The 25,106-nt window shown below is 59.9% G+C and overlaps 3 protein-coding genes across 7 annotated transcripts; 1 reads left to right on the top strand and 2 right to left on the bottom strand.

Annotated features, from left to right (window-relative positions):
- The first annotated feature begins 951 nt into the window (after nt 1-951).
- On the top strand, nt 952-6,622 carry LOC491550 (probable low-specificity L-threonine aldolase 2). 3 transcript variants are annotated; one of them, XM_038546456.1, is made up of 7 exons: nt 952-1,019; nt 2,770-2,853; nt 3,550-3,638; nt 4,062-4,247; nt 4,901-5,038; nt 5,264-5,456; nt 5,941-6,622. In XM_038546456.1, exons 2-7 carry the CDS (start codon nt 2,835-2,837, stop codon nt 6,534-6,536), a joined length of 1,221 nt encoding a protein of 406 aa, XP_038402384.1. In that variant the 5' UTR covers nt 952-1,019; nt 2,770-2,834; the 3' UTR covers nt 6,537-6,622. The 3 variants fall into 3 exon arrangements, with proteins under 3 accessions (XP_038402384.1, XP_038402385.1, XP_038402386.1); XM_038546457.1 differs by lacking the exon at nt 952-1,019 and adding an exon at nt 1,068-1,297 and having other exon boundaries at nt 5,933-6,358; XM_038546458.1 differs by lacking the exons at nt 952-1,019; nt 3,550-3,638 and adding exons at nt 1,243-1,297; nt 3,192-3,318.
- Nucleotides 6,623-7,570: 948 nt separating this feature from the next.
- TMEM235 (transmembrane protein 235) lies at nt 7,571-12,067 on the bottom strand. Of its 3 annotated transcripts, none has more exons than XM_038546461.1 (4): nt 11,896-12,067; nt 10,690-10,770; nt 10,377-10,514; nt 7,571-8,638 (listed from the first exon to the last, which is right to left on the bottom strand). In XM_038546461.1, the coding sequence occupies exons 1-4, from the start codon at nt 12,065-12,067 to the stop codon at nt 8,397-8,399; spliced, it is 633 nt and encodes a 210-aa protein (XP_038402389.1). In that variant the 3' UTR covers nt 7,571-8,396. The 3 variants fall into 3 exon arrangements, with proteins under 3 accessions (XP_038402389.1, XP_038402387.1, XP_038402388.1); XM_038546459.1 differs by lacking the exon at nt 11,896-12,067 and adding an exon at nt 11,010-11,889; XM_038546460.1 differs by lacking the exon at nt 11,896-12,067 and adding an exon at nt 11,010-11,889 and having other exon boundaries at nt 8,516-8,730.
- A 6,683-nt stretch (nt 12,068-18,750) lies between these two features.
- Nucleotides 18,751-23,905, bottom strand: BIRC5 (baculoviral IAP repeat containing 5). Its single transcript, NM_001003348.1, has 4 exons — nt 23,731-23,905; nt 22,923-23,032; nt 21,318-21,435; nt 18,751-18,984 (listed from the first exon to the last, which is right to left on the bottom strand). Exons 1-4 carry the CDS (start codon nt 23,839-23,841, stop codon nt 18,895-18,897), a joined length of 429 nt encoding a protein of 142 aa, NP_001003348.1. The 5' UTR covers nt 23,842-23,905; the 3' UTR covers nt 18,751-18,894.
- Between the last annotated feature and the right edge of the window lie 1,201 nt (nt 23,906-25,106).

Below are 25,106 nucleotides of genomic sequence, written 5' to 3' on the forward strand. Positions count from 1 at the left end.
TGGGACCAACGTCCTCCTGTGGGGGACAGACATCTGTGGCCATGCTCCAGGAAGGGGAGCCACCGAGTGCGGCTGGGCCCTCTGGGGAGACCTGTCCTCCCTGCGTGAGGGAAGGTCACCCTGCAGAAGGTCCAGTCTGGGCCGAGTCACCGTGCACCCCGTGGTGGCAGCGACACCAAGGCCGAGGGCCCCGGGCTGAGACCCGGAAGGATGATCTCAGGAACAGCAGTAGGAGGAGGAGGACTTCCCCACACCGGCAGCAGGGTCGGCGCCCACACAGCGAGGGCGGGAGGCCCATTCTGCAGGAGACCCAGGCAGAGGGGTTACAAGGCTCGTCCAAAGCCGCCCGCCTGCTGAGCGAGGGCTTGAATCAACCCCAGCCCACCCCTCCAGGGCAGGGGGTACGGAGGAGGCGGCTCCCTGTGAACCCCCAGCTCTGCCTCCCTGACACCCCATCGAGTCGGGCGGCCCGTCTCTACCCCTCGGCGTGGCGTCTAGACAATGCCTGGTTCACAGCAGATACTCAACAGACCCGTATTGGAAAAAGCAAATGATGGGACGCCTGCTCGTCTAGGGGCGGTGGAGCACAGTGGCTCAGAGCCCGACTCCGAGACAGCCGGTCCGGCCGCCCCTGGCCCAGTGATCCTAGGCATTCGCTTGTGCGAGGCTCAGTTTCCCCATCTGTGAAACAGGGACGCTGCCAGCAGCTGGTCTCCTAGAGCCGCCAGGCGGCTTCCCTGCACCACCGTTTATAGGGTGCCCGGGAGTTCACGCCTGGCACGTGGCAGGGGGCACAGGAGCGTCCGCTCTATAAGGCTCGCCCGGCCTCGAGCATCACCCTCCCTCTCCCGCACGTGCTGTGCCCACCGCCGCGGAGCCGAACTACAACTCCCAGCATGCCCCGGGGACCCTCCCACCCCGAGCCTGCGCAGTGCCCGCCGGGTCGAGGTCCGAACTACAACTCCCAGCGTGCCGCGCGCGGGCACCCCGCAGGTGAGCGGCGGTGGTCGGTGGTCCAGGTGGGTGCAGCCCCGCCGCGCCGGCCCCGCCGCTCCCGGTCGCGCTCGCCGGGAAGGCTCGGGAGCTGCCCCCGCCATGCTCCGCGGACTGGCCCGGGCCGCGGCCCAGCGCTACGGGGCCCCCCGGCCGCGGGGGTGTGGGAGCGGGGCGGGGGTCCCGGTGCACCAGGTGGACCTGCGCAGCGACACGGTGACCAAGCCCGGGCCGGCCATGAGGCGCGCCATGGCCGAGGCGGTCGTGGGGGACGACGACTACGGCGAGGACCCCACGGTCCGCGGTGAGCGCCGTGTGCGGGCCGAGGCCGGGCGGGGGCCTGGGGTCGTCGGGGCGCGGCCCGGGGGCGCTGTCCGTGGTGCTGCGGGAGAGCTGGCCCGGGCGCAGCCGAGGCGGCTCGGCCCTGCGGCGCCCCGGGGGCCCATCCCCCACCCCCATCCCCCATCCCCGACGGGCCGCTAGAAATGCAGATCCCAGGGCCCCGCACTTACACAGCTGCCCGCCAAGGGACGCCCCGTGACGGGGTGCGCGTTAAGGTGTCGGGCAGCCCGAGCAGGTGGGCACCCCGGGCGAGCGTGGCACCCAAGGCCGCATACGCTGCAGACGCAAGGCAGTATTTGAACCCAGGTCTTCCCTCTAAGACCTGCAGCTCGGGTCGGGCACCTGCAGCCTTTCCACACGAAGACACAGAAAACCGGCCTAGAGAAGGGGGTTTCCCACCTGCTGCACCTCTCAAGGGGTGGGCTCCACCAACCTGGGGAGTGTTTTTAAGGCACAGCGACGGCACTCCCGGCCTGGGTTGAGAGTTGCCACCGTGGTGGGCCACGGCTCTTGCGAGGGTGTGTACTACCCTCTGTTGTGCCAAGGACAAGCCACAGGTTGCCACTTGAGCCCCAAGGACCTGTGTGTGGGGTCAGGTGGTGACTGGTGATCACGTATTCTGCAGACACCTACTGCTGCCTGGAACTTCAAAAACGCTGAGCCCACTGCTTAGTAGGCAGCCAGATACACCGTCACCACCATGGGGTGGGGGAAGTGCCAGGGTTGACGTGTATCCACAGAGGGTGCCTGGGGAACATGGGGTGAGGAGAGGCGTGGGACTCACAGGGAAGGGGGATTTTGCAGAATAGGCTCTTTAAGGGCGAGTGGAGCCCCCAGGCAGGGAAGAGAGCTGGCTCACTGGGTGCTGAAAGGGTGTTTAGGATAGGCAATGTGGCTGGAGTGTGGGGTACTGGGAGCTACCCCTCTCCCCGGAGGTGAAGGCAGAGGGCAAATCCCACTAGCCTTGAATGTCATGCTAAGGACTTCAGACTTGGTACCACAGGTGGAGGGCAGCCACAACAGGCTTTAAAGCAGGAGCCAGAGCCCCGCCCCCCCAACCCCCCAGAGTCTTCCCTTCTGTTCTGGGAGAGGAAGTCAGCAGAGAAACCGCACGGCCCCACCTGCAAGGGGCTGATGGGAAAGGAAGTGAGACAGGTGTGAGGTCTGGATGGGAAAGGGGGGTTCAAACCACAGAGTTTCAATGTAGGGGGAGACCAGGGCCCAGGAGGAGGCTGGGTGCAGAAGGTTCACTGAGGGACCTCTGGGCCCTGATCTGTGGTCACCAAGGCCACAGTCTGTGCAGCTGGCAGACCAGGGCTTGTCTTGCTAGGCCACTCGCCTACCCCATCAGGACACGGGCTCACGGTTACACGTAACGCAAGGAGGGTGCATTGTGGACGGGTCTCTCTGTACCCTCATCCCTTCCCTCCGCAGAGCTGCAGGAAAAGGCCGCCAAGCTGCTGGGGGTGGAGCGGACCTTGTTTGTGCCTACCAACACCATGGCCAACCTCATCTCTGGTGAGCGCAGCTTAGGGTGACTCCCGTTCGCCCTCCAGGTCCTCCTGCCATGTGTCTTTCCTCGGTGCTGGGGGCCTGAGCCGTCTGGATTTCTGCTGCGCTCAGCCAGGAGGGCCCCTAGCAGGAGAGGAGGGAGGGGGGGAGAGTGTGGTCAGCGTGCCCATGCTCCTCCCAGACCGTGGCCCTGCGCCAGGCAGGCTGCCCTCTCCACGCTGCCCTGTCCCCAGGTTCCAGTGACCACACCCTCCCTTTGCCCCTTATGGCCTGGGGGTCTTGCACTGTCCTTTGTGACTTCCCTATGCGCTGCCACACCTTTGTAAGTTGTCCCTTTATTAAAGTCTCAGGCTTCCCAGTGTGCATGTGCCCTCTGTTCCCTGCCTGGCCCAACTGACACCCGTGCCCTGAGCTGCGTGGCCCCAAGGGGCAGCATCGTGGCCAGCTTCCGGTGCAGGCGATGCGCAGCAGGTGGGCTGCAGGGCATGGGGTGCAACAACCCACAGGATGGTCAGCCTAGACTTCTGTTGTTAGTGGGACGGTTTTCGGGCACATGGCCCTAAGGTGTCGAAGGGATGCTGTTTCCTAATTGGCATAAGGCACTTGAGAGCTAGTCCCCCGGGGCTCAGCCCAGGAGCTGGGCGGGACCAGGTGGGCCCCATGGGGCTCAGAGCCAACACTGCCCTCCCTCGTCTATCTCAGTGATGGGTCACTGCCAGCGCAGGGGCTCCCAGCTCCTCCTCGGGCAGGAGTGCCACCTCCACGTCTACGAGCAGGGCGGGGTGGCTCAGGTAAGGACCGGCACCCCTCACCTGGGGCCCGCACAGGCTGCTCAGCATTTCTGGTGGAAACCTGCTTCCCAGGCACCTTGTTGGGACCTGCAGAGGAAAGAAATGGCTGGGGTGGTGGTGTCTCTAAGGAGGCGGGAAGGAGAGCCATTGCCACACTGACCACGTGGGGGCGGCCGCGGCTTGGGCCTCTGTGTGAACACCGGCGTGCTTGGTGCTCTGCTGCCCCCTCGTGGGCCCCCGGAGCCCAGGGGCATGGGTGGGGAAGGGCCAGCACCTCCCTCCTCCCTTGCTGGGGTGGCCGTGTCCACGGCCCCAGCACAGGGGGAGGGCTTGATGGCCGCGGGACGACCAGACGGGATGGGTATGAGGTGACGCTGCACCTCTGGACCTGATCCCTGAGCCCCTCTTCCCCAATATCTGCAGATCGCTGGGGTGCACTCCCACCCCCTCCCAGACCTGCCCCATGGCACCCTGGACCTGGCTGATCTGGAGAGGATGGTCACACGGGGCCTGGGGAGCCCCTACCACCCGGTCTGTGAGCTCATTTGCCTGGAGAACACCCACAGCAGCTCAGGGGGTCGGGTCCTCCCCATCGACTACCTACACCAGGTAGGTCCTACCCCACCCCCAGCCTGCCCACCCAGCCAGCTCTTGGCTTCCTGTCCCCTGGAGCCAGTCTCCTTGGATCACGTCTCCTGTGACCCATGCCCATGGCAGCTGGCACTGCTGTGGGAGGGACGTGTGTGCTCCCAGGCTGCAGGTATGGAGGGCACTACTATTGCCCCTGTCTAGGCCCCGAGGACAGAGACCCCCTCCCCTCCTCCCCTCCCGGGGGAGCACCAGCTTGTGCGTGGTGTGAGGGCTGCATGCTGTGAGAACGTGCCTGCTAACTCACTCTCCAGACCTACTCTTTGCCGGTGGGAAGGGCTGAGAGCATCCCCTCACGGAGCCATGGGGTGGCTTAAATAGGATGCGGCATCTATGGCTCACATAGCAGGCATTTGGCCACAGTGAGCGCACCCACCGTACACCCGAGATAAAACGCTTATCCTCAGCCTGAGTGAAGGTTCCCTTTCACTCAGGACGCAGCAGACGCAGCAGGCCCAGGCAGCAGGAGGGCCTGCTCAGGTCCCAGGTGGCATGGCTGGTCACTAGCCTGGCTCTGCTCACTCCAGACCCCTCGAGGCTCCTGGAGACCTGTCCTCCCTCAGCTCCTCCCCAAGCCCAGCCCCTCTGATCGGTTGCCTGCACTTCGCCCCCAGGTGCACCGCCTGGCCCGGAGCTACGGGGTCCGGGTCCACTTGGACGGGGCCCGGCTGATGAATGCTGCGGTGGCTCTGCGTGTGTCCCCCGCCCGCATCGTGGAGCACTGTGACTCTGTGTCTCTCTGTTTCTCCAAGGTGGGGAAGCCACTGGCTGCCTCCCGGACAGGGGACCGTGGGGGTGCCCGCAGGAGTCAGCTGGGTTCCCCAGCTCCTGTGCTGGCAGCTGCTGGCCCTGGGCCCCTTCAGCACCTCCCCAGACAGGGCCCTGTCCCCTTCCCATCCCCCTCCCGCCAGCCCCAAGGACAGAGAGGCAAACCTGGGGGTGTTGGCAGGCAGGACTCTCTCCTCTCTTCCTCCCAGGGCCTGGGCGCACCCGTGGGGGCCTTGGTTGGGGGGCCCAAGGACTTCATCGAAGGAGCCTGGCGCCTCCGGAAAGCCCTGGGCGGAGGGATGCGCCAGGCTGGGGTGCTGGCGGCAGCCGCCCTAGTAGGACTGGCGGACGCCGAGGAGGTACTGCTGAGAGACCACCAGAACGCTCAGAGATTCGCCAGAGGTACCTGGACCACACCCCCCCTCTCCTCCTTTTGCTCCAGAAGAGTGCCTGGGGGTCCCCTGTAGCCGGACCCAGATCCCCGGCAGGTGCACATCCTTCTGACTAGGTTGCACTGAGCCATGAGGGCAGCCCGGGGACTAGAAGGGCGGAGGGCCGAGGCCGACGAGCACTCGCGGGTGTCAGGAATCCTTTCCTGCAGGATCTGGAGGGTGGAGCCTCTAACCTGGGTCTCTACCTCTGTTGGTGGGGTCCCGGAACCAGTCCCCTGCCATCCACCCCACTTTACAGACGAGCATACCGAGGCCCAGAGAGTACCTGACTTGTCCAGGTCACACAGCTGAGAGGGGATCGAGGGTCCCTCTCTCCCCGCCACAGCGGGGCCGCCCTCTGCTCCTTCCGGGGCGACAGGCCTGGGCGGTGGAGACACTGGTGGGGTCCCGGGCTCGGCCTCCACTCACCGCAGGGCCCGGGCCCAGGGCTCCAGGAGCTGGCGTCCCCCATCTGCTCCGTGGACGTCGCCGCCGTGGAGACGAACGTGGTGATGGTGACGGTGGACGGGCTGGCGCCCGAGGAGCTCTGCCGGCGTCTGCGGGCCGTGAGCGCTGCCGAGGTGGCCCAGACCGGGCGCGCGGTGCGCGTGCTGCTGTTCCCCTGGAGCGAGCGGTCGGTGCGCGCCGTGTGGCACCGCGACGTCTCCGCGCAGGACACCGAGCTGGCGCTGAGGAAGTGGGAGTTCGTGCTGAGGCAGCTGGGGCCCTGAGCGCGGTGAGCGGCCCGTGCCCCTGCCGGCGTCCGAGGGGGGGGGGTGCAGGCGTCCTGAGGGAGCAGGTGGCAGGAGAGGCCGTCGTACATCACCCCGCCACCCCCTTGTCTCCTGGGACCTTTTCTTCCCACACTCGGGGCCAAGCCTTCCAGCAAAGCCCCGGCAGCAGCCAGCGCAGGGCCTCTGCTCCCAGCTCGAGCCATTTGCTCGGAGTTGGGCAGCTAATGAGCGTGTCCCTGCTGGTGCTCGGGGACACGGGAGGAAGGGTGACAGGAGCTCACGAGGGGACAGCGGGGCCCAATGGTGAGGAGCACTAGCTGCCCGGCCGGGGGCGAGGCCTTATCTTGAAGTCATCTATATATTTTTCCCTTTTCTAAAAATAAATTGTCCGGCTTTCAAAAGAGTATGTCTCTACCGTAGATAATTTGGTATCGGATCTCCCGGGGTCACACAGGCCCAGCTGGTGACAGGGCGGGTCTCACCCTCGCGCTCCCCACTCCCCACTCCCCGCAGGAGAAGCCAAGGTAGGCCTCACAAGCTGAGTACCTGCCCGCAAAGCCGCCCCATCCAGCGTGGAGGTGGGGACGTCCTCGTCCACCTGCGCTCACCCACAGGGGAGGAGCTTGTGTCTGCAGGTGGTCGGGTGGTGGGACAGACACACAGCCGTCTCCCGGTGGACGGACACACACACACACACACACACACAATCAGCAATGAACATGTGTTATCCTGAAAACATTTTAAGAGAGAAACAAGGCTTATCTGCAGGTAGCACAAACTGATTTATTTAAGGACACGTTGGCACAATGTTGCTACACGGAACGGTAAACACTAATAAACACTAAAACATAAGTACAAATAAGGTGCGGAGCCCTCAGTGGGGCCCCCCAATGGTGCCAGGGCCCCAAGGAGCTTCCTGTAATCTTCAGAAGAATAAAGGGAGGATGAGGGAGGGTAAGACCAAGGCCTGAGGGGCCCCCATCCACCCCCCTGCCTACATCCCAGACTCAGGAAGTCCCTGAACCCCAGGTGGGGCCGTCTGGGACTGCCAGGCCCCTGGGGACCCTTCCCTCTGTCACCTTGACTTCTCTACCTAAGGAAAAATGAGCGAGCCTCGTGATGTGCCGGGGGCCTAGCCTTGGTGGGCCTGCTGCTTGGTCTGCGAGCTGAGCCCCCTACCTGAGCCCCGAACCTCCACTTAGTAGGCCTGCAGCCCGAGCTCCAGGCCTGCCTCTGGCTGTGGGCAGCCCCGGCCCCGCCTGGCTAGAAGCCCCTTCACGGTGCCAGTGTGGCGCGACTCCCCTGCCCCCTCCCCCCCCCCCCCCCCCCCCCCCCCCCGCTCATTCAGGCACCCACCAGGCCCCCCGCAATCACAGCCTTTCCCCAGGGGCTGCAGACGGGAAGGTCGGGGCCCCGGAGCACCAGCTCAGCAGAAGCCGCAGCCGCACCAGGACAACGACAGGGGTCTGAGAGGTGCATCCAGGCCACTCAACTGCCCCTGCAAATCCCAGAGGACTCCCAGGCCACCCCACCCCATCCTCCTCACCAGCACCCGTCCTTGAGCCAGTGGACCGAAGAGGCCCAGGAGTCCCGCCAGCCTGCTAAGGGCCTCTGGCTCAGCCATTTGCTCCGGGATGGCCCGGGCCTCAGACTCCCCTTCTGTAAAACGGGCGAATGGTAACAAACCTGAAGGGCGACCGCAGGACTGGACAAGCCCATGAGCGGGTGGCACTCGGCTCGGGGCCTAACGCAGTGGGTGCTGCTTGCCTCTCAAACTCCCTCCTCCCCAGGACAGAAGGCAGCTCCTCCACCCGACCCAGGGCCCTAGGAATGAGGACGGGGTGGCACACGGGGGCACACCCTCGAGGGGCAAGGGGACCCGCTGAGCACCCCCCACCCTACTAACATCCCCTTGGGCCACTTGCTAATTCCTCCTGGGACTCCTTTTCCGCAGCCCTAAGAGGAGGCCAAACCAGTTAGTCCCTGAAGGGCACAAACCAGCAGGGGGCCCCCCAGACACCTGGCTTTGCCAGGCAAGAGGAGCCCGGATCCTTGGCTCTGCCCCCCGGCCCTGCCCCCGCCCCCACAGGGGTCCCCTCCCAGCCTGCGGGGATGCTGCGGAGGCAACAGGACACTGAGCCCATCCCCCCCGGCCCTGGCCTCTGCCCCTCTGGGGTTCAGACGGCCACCGAGTGGGGGCCCCCCTGCCGCCGGCTCAGGCGGAGGGCGCGGGCTGCTGTGAGCAGAAGGATGCCACTGAGCACCTCCGAGGCGCACGAGCCCCAGGCCAGGGCCAGGGACCAGCCGAAGCCGACGCGGACGTGCTGCACGTGCCGGGGGCCGAACTGGCGGGCGGTCTCGGCGAAGGCCAGGTGTGAGTAGCTGATGTAGACGCTGATGCCCACCAGGGTCAGGGCACCTGGGGGGGGGGATCACTCACCGTGTCTACCTGCTGGGCCCAGTGCCTAACCAGGCCCTGTGGACACGGCCTTGGGGGCCCTTCCCACTGGCCTGTAGGGGAAACGGAGGCTCTGATTCGGTCCCCAAGCCTCCGGGCCTCGCCCCATAAACCCCCTTAGACACAGCACCCCCCACAGCCTCAGCCACAGCCCCCACTCACATAACCGCCTCTACATACACAGCACCCCGCCGCAGCCCCAGAGTCCCCGACACACGCCCACACAGACGCACGCACATGAGTGCACAGACACACGCATGCACGCGTGTGCACACACATGCAGCCAGTGACCTCTACTGGCAGTCGGGGGGCTCTGGAGCTCTGGCCAGGCCCCCAGTTCCCCCCACTTCATTGGGTTACCCCCTCCCCTCCTCTGGCCCTAGCCTGAGCCCTCTCCCTGCCCCCAGGTCTGAGGTCCGGGCCCTCCTCCTGCTCCCATCAGCCCTGTCTGCCCCCAAGGTGGACACTCTCCTCCCTCTGACTCTGGCCTTGCACAGGGGGCTGACAGTGATGGCAGCTGACCCATGCCCAGGGAGCGTCCCCCACAAGGAGAGACCCTGAGCGAGCGGAGCAGGTGGGGTGTTCGAAGCAGGTCCCTCAGAGGAGGAGCACCCCTGAGCAACTGCCTCCAGCCCCCCCCACACCTCCAGCCCACGCCATGGTTCTGAGAGCATCATGCAAGGCTTCCTGGATACCATCCCACCTCATCACTCCTCTCCGTGGCTTCCCAAGGTCCTTCGTAATTGGATCTGGGCCCACACAGCCCGTCTCTGGGTCAGGCCACAACTGACACACTGATTTCTCCTGCTTTTGTTCTCAAAAGCACCCACCCGGGCTGCTGGTCTCCCACACTCTTGGGACCGGGCAACCCCGCCTAGTCCCACTTGACTAAGGCCTCCCCTGGGCCCAGCATCCCCTGGGAAGGAGGCCTTCCTGCCCAAGAGGCAGCTGTAAGCCCACGTGGTCTGGGCCTCAAGTACCATGGCCCAGATGCCAGGTCCGGCTCAGGCCTTGCCCCCGACAGCATAGGCCTCTGAGGACTGAGCCCAAGGGGCCCCAGCCCGCCATCAGTGACAGCCAGCCTTGGGCAGCAGCGGGCAGCGGCTGGCAGGCAGGGGCAGATGACACCTCGAAGCAGAAGTCAGCTTCCTGCTGACCCTGGTGAATCCTTGGACATCTCACCTGGAGGCTGGGACCACAGAGAGGCCCCGGCTACAGCCCCGAGGGAGCGCCTGGCCAGCACCCAGCAGGGTCTGGATGGATGTCGGCTGGGAACTGCCACCAGTCACATTCTGGGCCTGGACTAGGGTCCCTGCCAAGGACGGCGAGGCCCCTTTTCACCTGTCTTAATGCCTGGCCCTGCCCACTCTTGCTCCTCCAACTAGGCCTGTCTGGGAAGGAGAGCACAGGTGGGGGCCAGTCTCATGCCCCCCACCCCCACCCCCACGCAGGTCTAGAGGAGCAGGTCCTGGGATCGCCTTCGGAGCTTCATGCCTCCCATGCCTAGATGCTCGACCCTGGGGTTGCTCCCTCCCTGGCTCATAGGCCCACAACCAGGACCCCTACCCTTGCTCAGAGGACCAGCCAGGGTGCCTCACCTGAGGCAGCTCAACCCCCGGGGTGGGCACGGGGCACAGGGGGCAGGAGAGGGGGCACCCCCACCCCCAGGCCCTAGGGCCCCCAGGGCGCCTACACTCACCTCCCAGCAAGAAGTAGCAGCCAGTGAAGAGAAGCAGCAGGACACTCTGTGCCAGGGAACTGAAGAGGCCGCAGATCCAGCCACACACCACGAGGACGAGGCTCAGGGGCAGGACCACCATGATAGCTCGGTGCAGGGCTGCCAGGAGAGGGGGCTCAGGGTCCAGGCAGGGGCACGCACCTGCCCCCTCCCCACCCCGAGCCGGGCAGACCCAAGGGCGCCCTTCGGAGCCCCGTGTGCCTGGAGAGCTGCCTTCGCAGGACCTCGCCTGGCGATGAAGGGAGGACAGGGGATGCCCGGGCCGAGGACTCACAGATGAGGTGCCGTACTGAGGTGGGGACATCCAGGTTCTCGCTGGCAAAGGGGTCGATCAGCGGGATGCAGCTGTTTTGCCCTAAGAAATAGAAAGGACGCAGAGCCTGGTGGGCTGGACACCTGTGGGGTCACCGCCCAGGGGGAGTTTCTCTGAGAGGGGGGACCCACTGGGCCGCCGGACAGCGCCTCTGCAGCGTGCCCTCGCTCCCCGCCGGAACCCAGTGGGTGACCAGTGGCCACAGAGCCTCGTCCGAGTCTCTCCTGGCCCCCCTGAGCTGGGCTCCAGACGGGTGTGGAGGGTTTGTTTCTGTCACGTACTAGTAACACCTACACGGAGGCGGGCGTAAAACCTCAAACCTTCCGGAGACGCTGCCCTCAGCGCTCCCGGGGCCCTGAGCTCCCGGTGGCTTTGCCTGGAATGGAAGAGGTGCGTGTAGCGTGCACGGACTCTTGCACACATGGGCACACCCACACGCGTTTGCAGACACACGAGCACACACGTGCACACACCCTCACAGACGCTGCTGCCCCCCCCCAGGGCTGGTCCCGGGCAGGGGAGCACCCCGCCTGCTGGCCGCCCCAGCACCCAGGCCCCGCGGAGGGAATGCCCTCCTCTCCCTGGACCCAGCAGCCTCTGGGCGGGGCACGCGGCATTCCTGTTTGTGCCCATGCACTTGTCAAGCCGGCAGGTGGTGGGGGGTGGAGAAAACCGGGGTCTTACCCTGAGTCCCGCCTGTGCCAGGCTGAACCCCGAGGGACAGCAATGGAGAAGCAACTTCCCAGTGGCCCCCAGGTCCCCAACCTGCTGCTACCTCAGCACCCACACCCTGCTTGAGGAAGAACAGCAGCCCAGCGCCCTGGGTGGGGGGCCCTGCCCCTGCCTTCCTCCCTCAGGCCTCCACCCCCCCACCCCAGTTTGCATCCTGAGAAGTATCACCTTCTCCCCACCGGACAGCCAATGGCAGGGCCCACGGAGAGCCTGGGGCTGACCTGTCACCTGTCAAGTCCTGTGCCCGCAGCTCTTGATTGACTCCACCGCCCACCAGGGAGGGCAAGGGACTGCGGACTGCCCAGGGCTCCTGCTCCCCGGGCTCCGGGTTCCATGCAGCGCCCCTCTTCCTGAGCGCGCAGTCCCGACGGGGTGGGGAGGGGCCGGAGCCGGGACCCCCGCGCCCTCCGCGCCCCCGCCCGCTGCCGCCCGTACCTTCGCAGACGCGCCAGAGCCCGGAGTGTGAGGACAGCCGCTGCGTGCGGTTGCCGGCGGCCGCCACCTCCAGGACGTACCAGTAGTCGCTGGCCACCGCGGCCACCAGCAGCGCGAAGCTGAGCAGCGCGCCCAGGGCGGCGGCCAGGAGCAGCGCACCCAGCCGGGCCATGCGGGGGGCTCGGGGAGCCGGGCCGGGGAGTGCAGGGAGGGGGAGCGGAGGATGGGGGAGCCCGGCTGGGGGTGCGGGGTGGGGGGAGCGGAGGATGGGGGAGCCCAGCCGGGGGTGCAGGGAGCGGAGGATGGGGGAGCCCGGCCGGGGGTGCGGGGTGGGGGAACGGAGGATGGGGGAGCCAGCGGCGGGGGAGCAGGGAGCAGAGGATGGGGGAGCCCGGCCAAGGGTGCGGGGCGGGCAAGCCGTCCCTTCCCGCTCCAAGCCTCTCCTGGACGCGGCGCCCCCTTTTGTGCCTGCGCCGGCCTCGTGGTCCGCCCCCCGGGCTCGCAGGAAGGTCGGTCCCACCTCTCGGCGCCCGCGCCTGGAGCTGGGCCCCAGGGGACAGAGGGAAGCCTCAGGGCCGCAGGTACACCTGCCACAGACCTGCGTTCAAAGCCCAGCGTCCCCGAGGAGCTGGCCGCTCCAGTGCGTCCCGGCCGGTGTCTTAATCTCTCCAAACCTCCGGTTTCTCAGCCGCCAAATGGCCGGGCTGAGGAGGAGGAGGGTGGGGCCTGCACCGCGGAGGGGGCTCAGCAGGCAGCTGACCTGGGCCCAGGAAGCCGCGGAGGCAGCCCCCACCCCGCCGGGTGGGGCTCTTGGCCGCTGGCTGGCCCTGAGGTCCCGGTCTTAATCGGTCTCCAGGACTAACCCAGGGGATCCGGTGCAGGGGGTGGGAGGGCGGGGGTGGGTGGGCAGGGGCCTGGAAGGACGAGGTCCTGCTTCCAGCTCGCCTCTAATTACAAATGCCACAGAGGGCGAGGCTGGGCTCCGCTTGTCCATCACCCACTCGGCAAACATGCACAAAGCACCTTCTAGGACATGGGTCAGGCAGGAGTGGGGTGGGAGGCGGAGGATCCTACAAGGGCAGAGCCCAGGCGGAGGCAGTGCGGCGCTGGGCAGGGAGGGGCTGTCCCAGCGGGGCTGTTGGGGCTGCGGCTGAGGGCGACCGGAGGCCTCCTCTCGGGGGCCCCTGGACCAGGCTGCAGAGTCTGCAGGGACACAGCCCGAGGCTTGAGGTCCACATCATCACAGAAGGCGGCCCTTCTCCGACGGGTCATCCAGCCCCCTTTCCCTGTATCAGGCACTTCTTGGCTTGAGGAATACAGGCAAGAGAAGGTCGCAGCACAGTCACTGAAACAATCCTTCAGGCGGCCTTCCGAGCCCGTGGCCCGGTTCTGGGTTTCTGCAGCGTCTTCCCACACACTTTGCGCCGTGCCCAAGGTTGGGTTGGAACACGAGCGGGCCTGGGGGCTCCCAGCTGTGGCAGCGTGGGTGCCCCCAGTCCCTGCTCGGCCAGCTGGGTGGCAGCCAGGAGTCCCCTCTGGCAGGTGAGAGAATTCCTCAAACATACTGGGCGAGGGGAGTGATGAGGGCGAGGCAGCCGGCTACAGAAGCAGGAGGGCAGAGGGCTGGGGATGGAGGGGAGTGGGGAGGCAGGGCAGGGCCCCTGCTGGGAACAGCGGTGGTGGGGGAGGAAGAGGAGTCGTGACCCCAACATTTAGCCACAATGGGACAAGGATCAATAAATACTGCTTTAGGTGGGTCAAAGCCTACCTCTGTGTTTAACGTATGAAGGGAGACGGGGAGAACTAGGGAGCCCCCTTTGGCTGTGGGCTCCACATGCTTCTTCCGAATGACCCCTGCCTTTTGCAGTGGTCTTCTTTGCACCCCCATAGAACTTAGAAATGGGATTGTGCTGTCGGGGCCAGGGCTGGCTCAGAGCCCCACAGCCCCGCACAGGAAGACACGGATTCCCCTCGCATTGCAGTGCAGACGGCCAGGTTAGGAGTCTACACTTCATCTGCTTTAAAGAAAAGTGTTGAAAACCCAGTGTGCATTCGGGAGCCACTGATTGGATTGTCCCCTAGGCAGTAGGCACTTGTCCACGAGGGGCTATTTTGATGAATCTGACAGTCTGTTTCCCTAAGATGGACCCAAATTATGCCCTAGCCTGGCTCTGGAAGAGCGGTCCTTTGGAATGACCCCTATTTTTCATTGGTCATCTTTCTACCATCGACCCACAGTAGAGCTGTCGGTGGCCACTTGGTAAGCCCGTCTCCAGGAGGTCGGGGCCTCTTCAAAGTTAGCATCAGACCACTACCACCAAAATCAGGGACAGGAGGGGACTCCGGATGGAGGAAATTCCGATTATTAATGACAAACAGGGATGCACACAATCCTCTTTTTCTAAAACGTACATTCAGGTATCTATCTCTTCAGGGGCTGCAAGAACAGGATGCTTGACCCCAGCGACCGCCGTGGGGCAGATGAGCCTCCGGCTCCAGGCCGATAGTTTCCTGCCTCCAGCACAGGGCTGAGGAAGCGGCCGAAGCTGCTGGAGAAATCACCGAGCTGTTCAGCATCAGCTACGGCACCGCTAAACTCACCGCCCTGGGCAAACTCCTCCAACGGAAACCGAACCTTGCCAGTTTACCCACACGTCGGTGCGCGCAACCAGGCTGCATTATGAAGAGAGTCCACCCTGGTAGACTGGTCAAGACGCTGTTCTAGTCAAAGCCTGCCAAGCTCAAGGGTCCTCAGGTGGTGGAGGTCGTAGGCTGGAAGCTTGGGTCTTTCACACGGATGTGGACAGCGGACAGCCTCTGTGGGGTGTGGCACAGACCGCGAGGCAGCCACGCACCTGGTTAGTCTCATCTCCGGGCACTGACAGGACCTGGGAAGGGCTCATCACGGCCACCTCGGACTCGCCGGCATCTGTCCACGGAGCCTCTGATGGAGCTCTGCTACAGGTAAACGGGAAGGTGCCGCTGAGGTCTCTGCATCGCAGAACGCACCTAGTCCTGAGCGTGCACTCCCGCCCCTGGCACCTGGCACATCTGGCAGCCTGCTCCTGGTTCCCGGATGGCTCAGATCTCTCACGCTGCCACTCCAGGAAGTTAGTTATCTTCTTCGTGTGTGCATCACATGGCTATTTGTTGGCTGTGGCCTGGAGCCTGAGCTCACTGCAGGAAACTGAGTCCTCCCTGGCCTTGGTTCAAGTTCTGGGTGTAGCCCCAGGCTCACAGTAGGTGCTCAAGCATCTGACTGAACAAGTAGACAGGTGTCAGCACCTTGGCCACCAGAGGGAAAGAATCACAGAGAAGCTAAGGCTCCAATCTGGTTGTTCAGCTGAAAACTGGTTCGAACGCTGTGGGCTGAGCCCACTGGAGAGGAAATCTATGGCGCAGTTGGTCCTAAAGGAGCTAGATTCCCCAAGCGAGGGGACAAGAAACCCTTTGTGATGGTAACACTGGTTCTGGCGAGCTGAGGAGGGCTGCACAATGCAACCCTCTTTTTTAGCTCAGACCTGAGATGTCAAAAGCAAGCACAGACGTTTTACTGCAGTTACAACAGAGCAAACTGGGTGAAGGGTACACGGGGCCCCTTTGTATTATAAGTTCCCATGAATCTTAGTTCAAAATTTAAAAAATGTCCTACTGGGAGAGTCAGTGAAAGTCTTGAGGAGGCAGGTTTCAGTTCCTTTGAAGGTCTTTCGGACAAAGCAGTCTGAGAATTGGAATGGGGATGGTTTCAAGATAGCCCTGTCTCTGGAGTCAGGTAGCCGACCCCCGCCACACCAAGGCCAGGCAGCGTCATTCATCGCGGAGGTCCCATCTCTAGGGGCAGGACACCTGGGTCCAGTCCTCAATCCTAACAGTTCCTAGTTGTAGGATTTTGGACAAGCTACTTTGCCTCTTTGCAAATCTCCATTTCTACATGAAAAAAATGTAGATTAAGATCACATTAAGACTTTGGGCACCTGGTGGCTCAGTGGGTTAATTAAGCACCTGCCTTTGGCATAGGTCATGGTCCTGGGGTCCTAGGATCAAGTCTCCCATTGGACTCCCTGCTCAGTGGGAAGTCTGCTTCTCCCTCTACTCATGCTCACTCTCTGTAAGGAGTAAAATCTTAAAAAAAAAAAAAAAAATCACCATAAGACTTTATATACAATTTTGAGTTACTTTAAGTGTAACCTGCAAAGGGTTGGTCAGGGTCCCAAGGGGGTGCCAACCTGCAGGCAGCGGCACATAGTTCCACTCTTGGCAGGTCACTTTTGGTCGGGCTGGCTCTCTTCATGGTGCTGGGGACAGATGGAGGATTTGGATTCCTGAGGCTGGCCTGCAGGGGTCTAACCTGTACATCACCCTATGTACCTGACAGCCCATAACCACGCATCACAACCCTTTCTAGACTCTCACCAGACTCTGAGAACCTGAAAAGAGGATACACATTTGAAAGAAAACTGAGGCTCTGGCCCTTGGCAAAGGCTTGTGGCTTGATTAATGGAGGTCTATTTAGTGTTCTAAGCAGACAGTCATTAAGGCCCAGTGAGAAATAAGGCCTCTAGGAAATACCTCTGTGGAAGGGAAATGTGTAAGATGGGCTGAGGGTCAGCCCCACAGCACAGCCTGACGAAGCCAAGAACCTCATCGCTGCCCATTGTGCGAAGGGCCAGCTTCTCTACAAAGCCAGCTTGCAAGGGCCCAGTTATGAAAGTGTTCATTTACAGACTGGCACAAATATCCAAATTAAGCAGCTTACAGATGAGTATAGAGGCTAGAGAGCTTCCCCGCCCCCCCAGCCCCGCCCCAAAGAAACCACTCCAATAAATATGCTCCAAGCTTGGAGGAAATACCCTTCCCTTTCTGAGATAAAGCAGAAAAATAGAAGTCTGAGATGCATTCTGCATAGCCAGTTTATACCTGGAATGGGTCCAGATGACACACAGAAGTGGGCCTTGTAGCCCAGGGCGGGCTTTGTGTCTGCCAGGGCTCAGCCCTTCCCCACAGCCGTGTGGGCGGGAAGCAGCAGGTGGCAGCTAAGGAACCACCACAAAAACCCAACAAGATTTAAAAAAACCCAGTAGGGTCTGCAGCAGTGTTTGAAATGAAATGGTTTTTATTTTTCAGAAATGACAAGATGACCTCCGATAGGACCGTAACAATCCTGAGCACCCTGCAGCTTCTCCTCATAGAGGGAGAAATAAAATCTATCACTGCAACAGCGCCAGGCTTCAGCCCTGTGTGAGCCAACCTCGGGGAGGGGACAGGAAGGGGACGGGGAGAACGGGATACGGACGTGCAGGAGGGCGCAGCAGCAATGGAGACACAGCCAACCGGGGCTGGCAGGTCACCCGCAGCAGCCCACCAAGTCCCCAGAGCTCTACGTTATTTAAAAAGGACTTGGGCCACTGCGTTGTTGTCAGGGAGGGAACCCCCAGTGTGTGCCCACCAGCTCACGAGGGCTGCCTAGCTGCAGCCAGTTCACAAATGACAGTTTCTGCTACCTGTTTCCTGCAGCCTTGGCTCCAACCCACCTAAGGCTCACACGGATTTTCCCTATGACTTAGAATGGCTTTGTGTTCACTTTAATTGTAGTTTGTGCCGTTCTGTGAAGTAATAAGCAAAGAAGAAAGCGACATTGCAGAGGCTTGGGAGAAGCTGAGGACTCGGTCTCAAGGGCCCCCTCACACACATCACACGCCTACAAGGAATGCCAGCTGAGGAAGTGTAGACGAGGAAGCCACAGCTCGGAGGCACCTACTGCGGGCCCCAGCTGCCAGGTTTATTACCACTGCTCTAACTCTGACATCGTGGACTATGATCCTGTGAAACTGCGAACAATATAAACAAGTTATCTATAAAAAAGTTTCCTCCAAAAAGAGGTTTATGATCCACTTTTTAGATTAATTGGTCCCTCTATCCTCCTTTGGGGGTGGGGGTTCATGTTAGAAAGACAGGTGCCTCATCAGCCACCGAACCCACGTCATGAAGGCAAGTAGCGGTCTGCAGAGTGGTGGGAACAGTAAGACCAGAACGCCTTCCGTGGGTCTCATCCCACCCCTGCCTGCCCCATCTGTGCCACAGCTCATTCAGAGCAGGGAGCCAGGCCTCTGGAAGACGCACTATCTGGCATTAAGGAGTTTGTCCTCATCTGTTGCCATGTGTCCATGGTGCCCACTGGAGGGAACATATCTTCAAGTGACCTTCGAGCAAGAGGCTCTACTATTAAGACAACAGGGCCCCTCCACCCCACCCCTGCCGTTCGGGCTTCAGTCCTAAAAGGGGTCTGGCACACATGGAGATGGAAGCAGTCTGGGGTTGGATTCCGCTGGCTACCCCTGTGAAGACAGGCGAGGAAGCCCCTTCCCACACACAGCACCTCAGAGCTTTGGCAGGGATGGCATTTTGTACAATCTGCTCTGGAGGGAAGGGAGGCTGCTGCAGAACCGCAGACCCAACAAGGTAAAAGCACGGCTACAGGACTTGTAGATATTCAAGTGAGAGAATACAGAGTAGTGGGAAGACAAGAAACACACACTCTAAATTCAGATTATTAGACAAATAAAATCTAAAGCAGAATCCTTAATTCCCTATTTGTCCAGTCACAACAGGCCCAGGATTACGTTCAGGCATCAAATCTCAGGCTTTAGAGCCAGCCGTCAAGCTGAAGCCCAGATGCTTCACTGTGGAACGGCTCTGCCCATGAGAGCACACTTGTAACCTTCTCACCCCGGGACGGCCGGGAACCGTGGTACAAAAACTACCAAAGAGAAAAGAGAGAACCGGTCACTGTACTCGCAGCACCAGCCGCACAGAGAGAAGTCGCCCCTGGCGCCACTTTCAAGAAGAAAACAGAAGTATAGTTTAACATTCTAATTTTGAATTGTGGCCGTTCTCCTTTCCTAAGGCACAGTGAAGGGGTCCCCAGCAGAGCTGGTCACACTGAGGAGTGCACCCCAGTGATGGCACGTTCTTCTTGGGGACCAGCATGCCGCACAGGAGCTATTCTGCGGCGGCCAGCTGCTCAATGGCACAGCGCACTTTCTTTGCGGTCTCTTCGAATTCTTTCTGCTTGTTGTTGGTTTCCTTTGCCTGGAAATAAAGAACAGGCATATGAAACGGAATCGAGAGCTTCCCAATCACACCCTGTAGATAAGATCAAAATGGAACAAATAAGGCAACATTTACTGAGCATCTAAATAAATTGGGTCCCGTGCTAGGGTGGAGATATCCAGCTATCTTGGGGTGAATATCCTGACTCAACTCAAGGGCCTCCTACTTAAGCTACATCCTAATAATCATAAAAGACAAGACTTAGGGAATGTGTGTGTGTGTACCAAGCACCATTTTACCCATTGCCTACACATGAACTGCTTTATTGCTTGGCGTCCCTGTGAGGCAGGTGCCATCACTGTCTGCATTATACAATGGGGAAACCAAGGCCCAGAGTGGTGCCCAGCTCCAGGTTTCCCAGCTAGTCTGTGGTATAGCCCTGTTTTTTTTTTTTTTTAAGATTTTATTTATATATTCATGAGAGACAGACAGAGAGGCAGAGACACAGGCAGAGGGAAGAGCAGGCTCCATGCAGGGAGCCTGATGTGGGACTCGATCCCGGGACTCCAGGATCAGGCCCTGGGCTGAAGCCAGAGCTAAACCGCTGAGCCACCCGGGTGCCCTGTTTTGTAATTAAAGTAATAAGAACAAAGGCATCCTTCTAAAGTATCCTGTATTCTGACTGGGGTAGAACAGAAACAGTTGCACAATGAAAGCAAAACATTTTCTTCCTATCCCCCACTTTCCTCACTTGCCTGTTCACCTGGTCTGGTGTGGCCCCACTGCTGTTCCCGCAGATAGTGGTGACCTGGTGACTGAGCATCTCCTGGTGGGCTTCCTGCTCCAGTGAGTCACCTCCCCCCACAGGCCACCTGACTCCCTCCATCAGACCATGGGGCCTACGAGCACTGGGTCACTGTCCTGGAGCTGGGCTGTCACAACCATGTCTTCCTCTTTGTTACAACCATCTAACATCCTTGGTCTTTTTCAGTGCTCCACAGTTTGGTTTCAGCCTCCCCGGGCTACACATTAACCTTCCCCTGCTTGCTGGGGCACAGCTTTCTCACAACTGTCCCCTAAGTAAACAGGCTGGTCTCTCACCTAGAATGGGCTTGGCAAACTGTGGCCTGTGGGACACATGGCCTATTTCTCATAGTCATTAGGCCAAGAACGGTTTTCACAATTTTTAAACAGTTGTAAAGACAAAAATGACAAAGACAAAGAATAATACCTAACAGAAACCATGCGGTCCACGAAGGCTAAAATATTTGTTATCTGTGGCACTTCATGGAAGGTGTGCTGACCCCTGACCTAGGAGGCTCTCCTTGGCTCACTTCCCAATTCCGACACTGCAGTTCCCAAGGTCTCCACGGTGTAAATAGCTCTTCCACAACTTCCTATTCTGACACTGAATTTCTTCCCCCTTCCTAACAAAAAATGTGGTCTTCAGCATTGAAAACCTACTATATTAGATAGAACTATTTCATGATCATCTCTAAAAAAGAATACAAATTTTCAACCAGAAAAGGGTCTCAGAAACCATGGGGATCTGCCCTCCACATGCAACCAAGACTGGCCTAAACTCACAGAGCCCGTGAGTGGCAGGGACAGAACCAGAATGTCCACTCCCAGCCCAGGGCTTTGCTACAAGGATATTAAATGCCTGAATATTTATTCTCTGTAACACTGCCGTCCTTAGCAAATAAAGAGAGAATGTCCAGCTAAATTTGAACTTCATAAAAACGAGTGATTCTTTTAGTATACATGCACACAAAATGTGCGCTTTACTAAGAAATTCTCCCCTGTGTACCTGAAATTCAGATTTAACTGGGAGCCCTGATTTTCTCTATAGCCCAGGCTGCTTGGTATACCACCCCTTTGTGGACCTACAGCCTCACCCCGCCTCCCTCCCCATAACCCAGGATTACCTGTCCAAAAGCGGTCAAAGTTCACCTGCAGAAATCCCAAGGTCCAACTGGACTGGCACCCCTTCTTCTCAATACCCATAATGCCCCTTCCCCGATATGTTACTATGTGCCCCCAAACCCTCTGTCCCCACCTCGTAAATGGCCTGTCACACACACTGTCTCTGAAGGCCGGAGCGCCAGCCTACCGCCACTGCCCCACCACCAGAGGCACCTCACACTAAACACAGCTTCCAGGAGGAACATGTTTTTCTCTGACTGTACAACCCCAAGACCACATTCCAGGATAGAAGATTTTCTGTCCTTTAGATCCTCACATATATACCTGAGGGGCTTAAAAACGCTTACTGAGGAAAAACAAAGCCGCTCCAATATGAGGGGCGGGGAACTCAGTGCTACAGAGACTCAATGGGTTGGCCCTGGGTTTTTACCCCCGATCATACATACAATTTTGTTCTTGGCTCTTTCTTTGTCCAGTTTCAAAAATTCACTGAGGGTTAATTCTTCAAACTGCTTCTTGACAGAAAGGAAAGCACAACCAGATGAATGTTTTTTATGCTCCTCTCTAGAAAAAACAAAACAGGAGCATGTCAACAGAGAAAGGTCAGCAACAGTTTGTCAGCAACACCCACCACCCCAGCTCACAAACGTGCCTGACTCTGTCTGCTTCGTGAAGTGCACAGAACCAGCGCTTGGTCCCAGGGCACACTCCCAGCAGCCCATCCCTGCCCCCACCCTCTCTGTGGATGCTCCCCACCATGCTTGGGGCCCATGTATTTTATTTGGAGTCCTCTAGCAAGTAGCAGGAAAAGTGTCACGCGGTATGTAAGTGCAGAAGTAGCACATGTCAAATTCCTCTAAAATCCTCAAGAGGGAACAGTCTAAAGTAATCTCATTTCACTGGAATTCTGACAGAATCTGCTCGCTGGTCCCCAGTAAGGGCATCGCTGGCCAGGCTTCTCCAGTGAACTGCCCTGCCTCGCTCTCTGCTCTCATAGCCCTGCATAGGACAGTGTGAACAGAACACAGCCACACAGAGGACAGCCGACAGGAACTGAAAACATTCTAGCACTTAGAAACCCACTCCCAAGAATACAACGGATACTTTCCCAGTGATCCGGGTATGAGCACCACCCATCCCAGTCAAGAATGAGTCACGAGAGCAAACACGTTAGGGAAAACAGCAATTCTCTTCTGGCCAAGAAGAGACAACTCAGGTGATTACCGGAAAATGTTAAAGTCATAGCAGCAATCCAGTCTGACAGGGGAAAAATAGTGAGAAAAGAACGTGGCATCACACACAGAAAGACAGCCAGCAGTGTCTACCTGAACATACATCCTGAATTAAAACAAGAAAACAAAACTAGATGCCTTAAAGGACAAAACTGGAAACAACACGTGTACCATTTAGGAGGCTGTTTTCTCTGGTGTGAGTGACAGCTCAAAAAAGCTGTAGGTTTGAAGACTCGAAGGCAAGGAAAGCACCTGGATATCCCCAGGTCACCAGAGGATCTGCTCCCGTGTTCTCCAGACCCGAAAGGCGCCACGTACAGTACTACAAGGATGAGCCTTTCTTCAGCATCCTCGCTGAAGTACGTTTGGCCAAATCAGGTTTGATTCGGCTGAAAGCACCAGGGCACCAACACACAGAGTCATCGTTTGCACAAAACGAACTTGGAAAGCCATGGCTCCATCACTAAGTATCTTTTTGTTTTGTTTTTTAAAGATTTTATTTATTTACTCATGAGAGACACACACACAGAGAGAGAGAGAGGGAGAGAGAGAGAGAGAGAGAGGCGCAGAGACCCAGGCAGAGGGAGAAGCAGGCTCCATGCAGGGAGCCCGATGTGGGACTCGATCCCAGGTCTCCAGGATCACGCCCTGGACTGAAGACGGTGCTAAAAACGCTGAGCCACAGGGGCTGCCCCATCACTGTTTTTGAAATTCTGACAGTTTTCACAGGCCCAACTCAAAAGAGAAGTCTGGGATGGTGCCAGGGTACCCTGGGAGCCTGTGAAGTTTGGCGGGGGGGGGGGGAACGGGACGACTTACATAGGGTCATCATCTGGCTCCCAGCCTTCCAGCTCCTTGAAGCAGAAGAAACACTGGGCCAAGTCTGGCTCGTTCTCAGTGGGACAGTGGATGAAGCCGGCCTCTGCCATCTGCAAGGGAAAGCTGAAGCTCAGGCCAAGGAACTCCAGAGTCCAGGAGCCTATAGCAGGATGGGTCACCCCGGGGGATGTGGGAGCCCACAGCGGGAGGGGTCGCCCTGGGGATCTGGGAGCCCACGGAGGGGGGTTGCCCCGGGGACCTGGGAGCCCACGGAGGAGGGGAGGGTCGCCCCGGGGACCTGGGAGCCCACGGAGGGGGTGGTTGCCCCGGGGACCTGGGAGCCCACGGAGGGGGGGAGGGTCGCCCCGGGGACCTGGGAGCCCACGGAGGGGGGGAGGGTCGCCCCGGGGACCTGGGAGCCCACGGAGGGGGGAGGGTCGCCCCGGGGCCCTGGGAGCCCACGGAGTGGGGGGAGGGTCGCCCCGGGGACCTGGGAGCCCACGGAGTGGGGGGAGGGTCGCCCCGGGGACCTGGGAGCCCACGGAGGAGGGGAGGGTCGCCCCGGGGACCTGGGAGCCCACGGAGGGGGTGGTTGCCCCGGGGACCTGGGAGCCCACGGAGGGGGGGAGGGTCGCCCCGGGGACCTGGGAGCCCACGGAGGGGGGGAGGGTCGCCCCGGGGACCTGGGAGCCCACGGAGGGGAGGGTCGCCCCGGGGACCTGGGAGCCCACGGACGGGGGGGTCGCCCGGGGTCGCGCCAGGGCTCTGGGGGAGGGGCGGGCCGGCCCGGGAGGCCGCGCGGTCTCACCCGGTCCGGGGTGCAGGCGCAGCCCTCCAGGAACGGCCAGTTCTTGAACGTAGAGACGCGGTGGTCCTTGAGGTAGAGCTGCCAGGCGGGGGGCAGCGACGAAGCGCCCATCCCGCCGCCGCCACAGCAGAGCGCGGCCCGATTCAAACCCGAGGGTTGGCGGCCGCCGCGGGGCAGGTCGGGAACGCACCGCCCCCCAAGAGCCCGGCGCCCGCGGCCTTCTGGGAATGCAAGGCTGGGCGGCGCGGGGCGTGCTGGGAGTTGTAGTCCTCTCCGCGAGGCTCCGCTGCTCGAGGCGCGCCGGGTGGCCTTCGGGCCGGTTCCCGCGCTTAGCGCTTCCCCCACCACTTGCAGAGACGGGCGGGCAGAGGGACTGGGGATGCGCTGATGTCCCCGTGATGCTTCAAGGAGTGGCCACTGTCAAGCGCATATATATTAATCATGTGCTTATTTTTCTTTTTAAAGATTTTATTTATTCATGAAAGAGACAGAGGCAGAGACCCAGGCAGAGGGAGAAGCAGGCTCCATGCAGGGAGCCCGATGTGGGACTCGATCCCAGGACTCCAGGATCATGCCCTGGGCCGAAGGCAGGCGCTGAACCGCTGAGCCACCCAGGGATCCCTAATCCTGTGCTTATTAAACACTCCCCTTTTTCCATAAGAGTTTGTAACAGTTAATTCATAGATAAGCTTTTGGCTCTATCAGATTTTACCAATAGCTTCTGCCATTTTGAGCCCTCCGTCTACACTATTTGTACTAAGTTCCTATGGCCTAGGGTCAAAATTTTAATATCTTAATGTAGTAGCTAACAAAACAAAACAAAACAAACCCCCGAGGCTTATGTCAGTGTTAGCTATTGTCAAATTAATATTGGTCATTTCTACCAGTTACAGTCTATGAACTGGATAGGAAGCTGGTAGCTCGTAATTTTTTTCCCAGCTTAATTGACAAGAACATTGTGAGCCGTTTTGTGAAACAGTGGGGAGGGAAAATGAGACAGAAAACCCCACAAACAAAGAAGGTGGGAGGACCCAGAGGTGGGAGGGAGGCAAGCTGTGTTGGGTTTATGGGTTGCTAAATTCTCGGGATCAAAGGTCTCCCTGCTTAACCTGAAAAGGTGACCCTCCTGAGAGCTCTCTTCTTACAACACTGGGGAGTGGCAAACTTTTAGATCTTTGCCCCATGTGACAATGCAGAACAGCACTGGCTTGTTTTAGGTTGTATCTCTTAGATAAAAAGACTGATCCTCTCAAATCTATCACCTTTATCTTGCTTGTGAATTATCCATTTGTGTCTTTTTTTTTAATTTTTTTTTAAATTTATTTATGATAGTCACAGAGAGAGAGAGAGAGAGAGAGAGGCAGAGACACAGGCAG

This window comes from Canis lupus, chromosome 9 (assembly GCF_011100685.1).
Source record: "Canis lupus familiaris isolate Mischka breed German Shepherd chromosome 9, alternate assembly UU_Cfam_GSD_1.0, whole genome shotgun sequence".
In the NCBI taxonomy this organism is placed as follows: Eukaryota; Metazoa; Chordata; class Mammalia; order Carnivora; family Canidae; genus Canis; species Canis lupus.

What these genes read in the sequence shown, in the direction of transcription:
- LOC491550 (XM_038546456.1), top strand. An exon ending in CCATCGACTACCTACACCAG is followed by an intron (nt 4,248 to 4,900) that starts GTAGGTCCTACC and finishes CTTCGCCCCCAG; the next exon opens with GTGCACCGCCTGGCCCGGAG. An exon ending in TGTCTCTCTGTTTCTCCAAG is followed by an intron (nt 5,039 to 5,263) that starts GTGGGGAAGCCA and finishes TCTTCCTCCCAG; the next exon opens with GGCCTGGGCGCACCCGTGGG.
- TMEM235 (XM_038546459.1), bottom strand. Translation starts at nt 11,361, where the DNA reads ATGGGCACAAACAGGAATGCCGCGTGCCCCGCCCAGAGGCTGCTGGGT. An exon ending in CCTCCGTGTAGGTGTTACTA is followed by an intron (nt 10,771 to 11,009) that starts GTACGTGACAGA and finishes TCTATTTCTTAG; the next exon opens with GGCAAAACAGCTGCATCCCG. An exon ending in CTGCTACTTCTTGCTGGGAG is followed by an intron (nt 8,639 to 10,376) that starts GTGAGTGTAGGC and finishes CCCCCCCCCCAG; the next exon opens with GTGCCCTGACCCTGGTGGGC.
- BIRC5 (NM_001003348.1), bottom strand. Translation starts at nt 23,841, where the DNA reads ATGGGCGCTTCGTCGCTGCCCCCCGCCTGGCAGCTCTACCTCAAGGAC. An exon ending in GCGCCTGCACCCCGGACCGG is followed by an intron (nt 23,033 to 23,730) that starts GTGAGACCGCGC and finishes TTTCCCTTGCAG; the next exon opens with ATGGCAGAGGCCGGCTTCAT. An exon ending in AAAGAGCCAAGAACAAAATT is followed by an intron (nt 18,985 to 21,317) that starts GTATGTATGATC and finishes CTTTATTTCCAG; the next exon opens with GCAAAGGAAACCAACAACAA.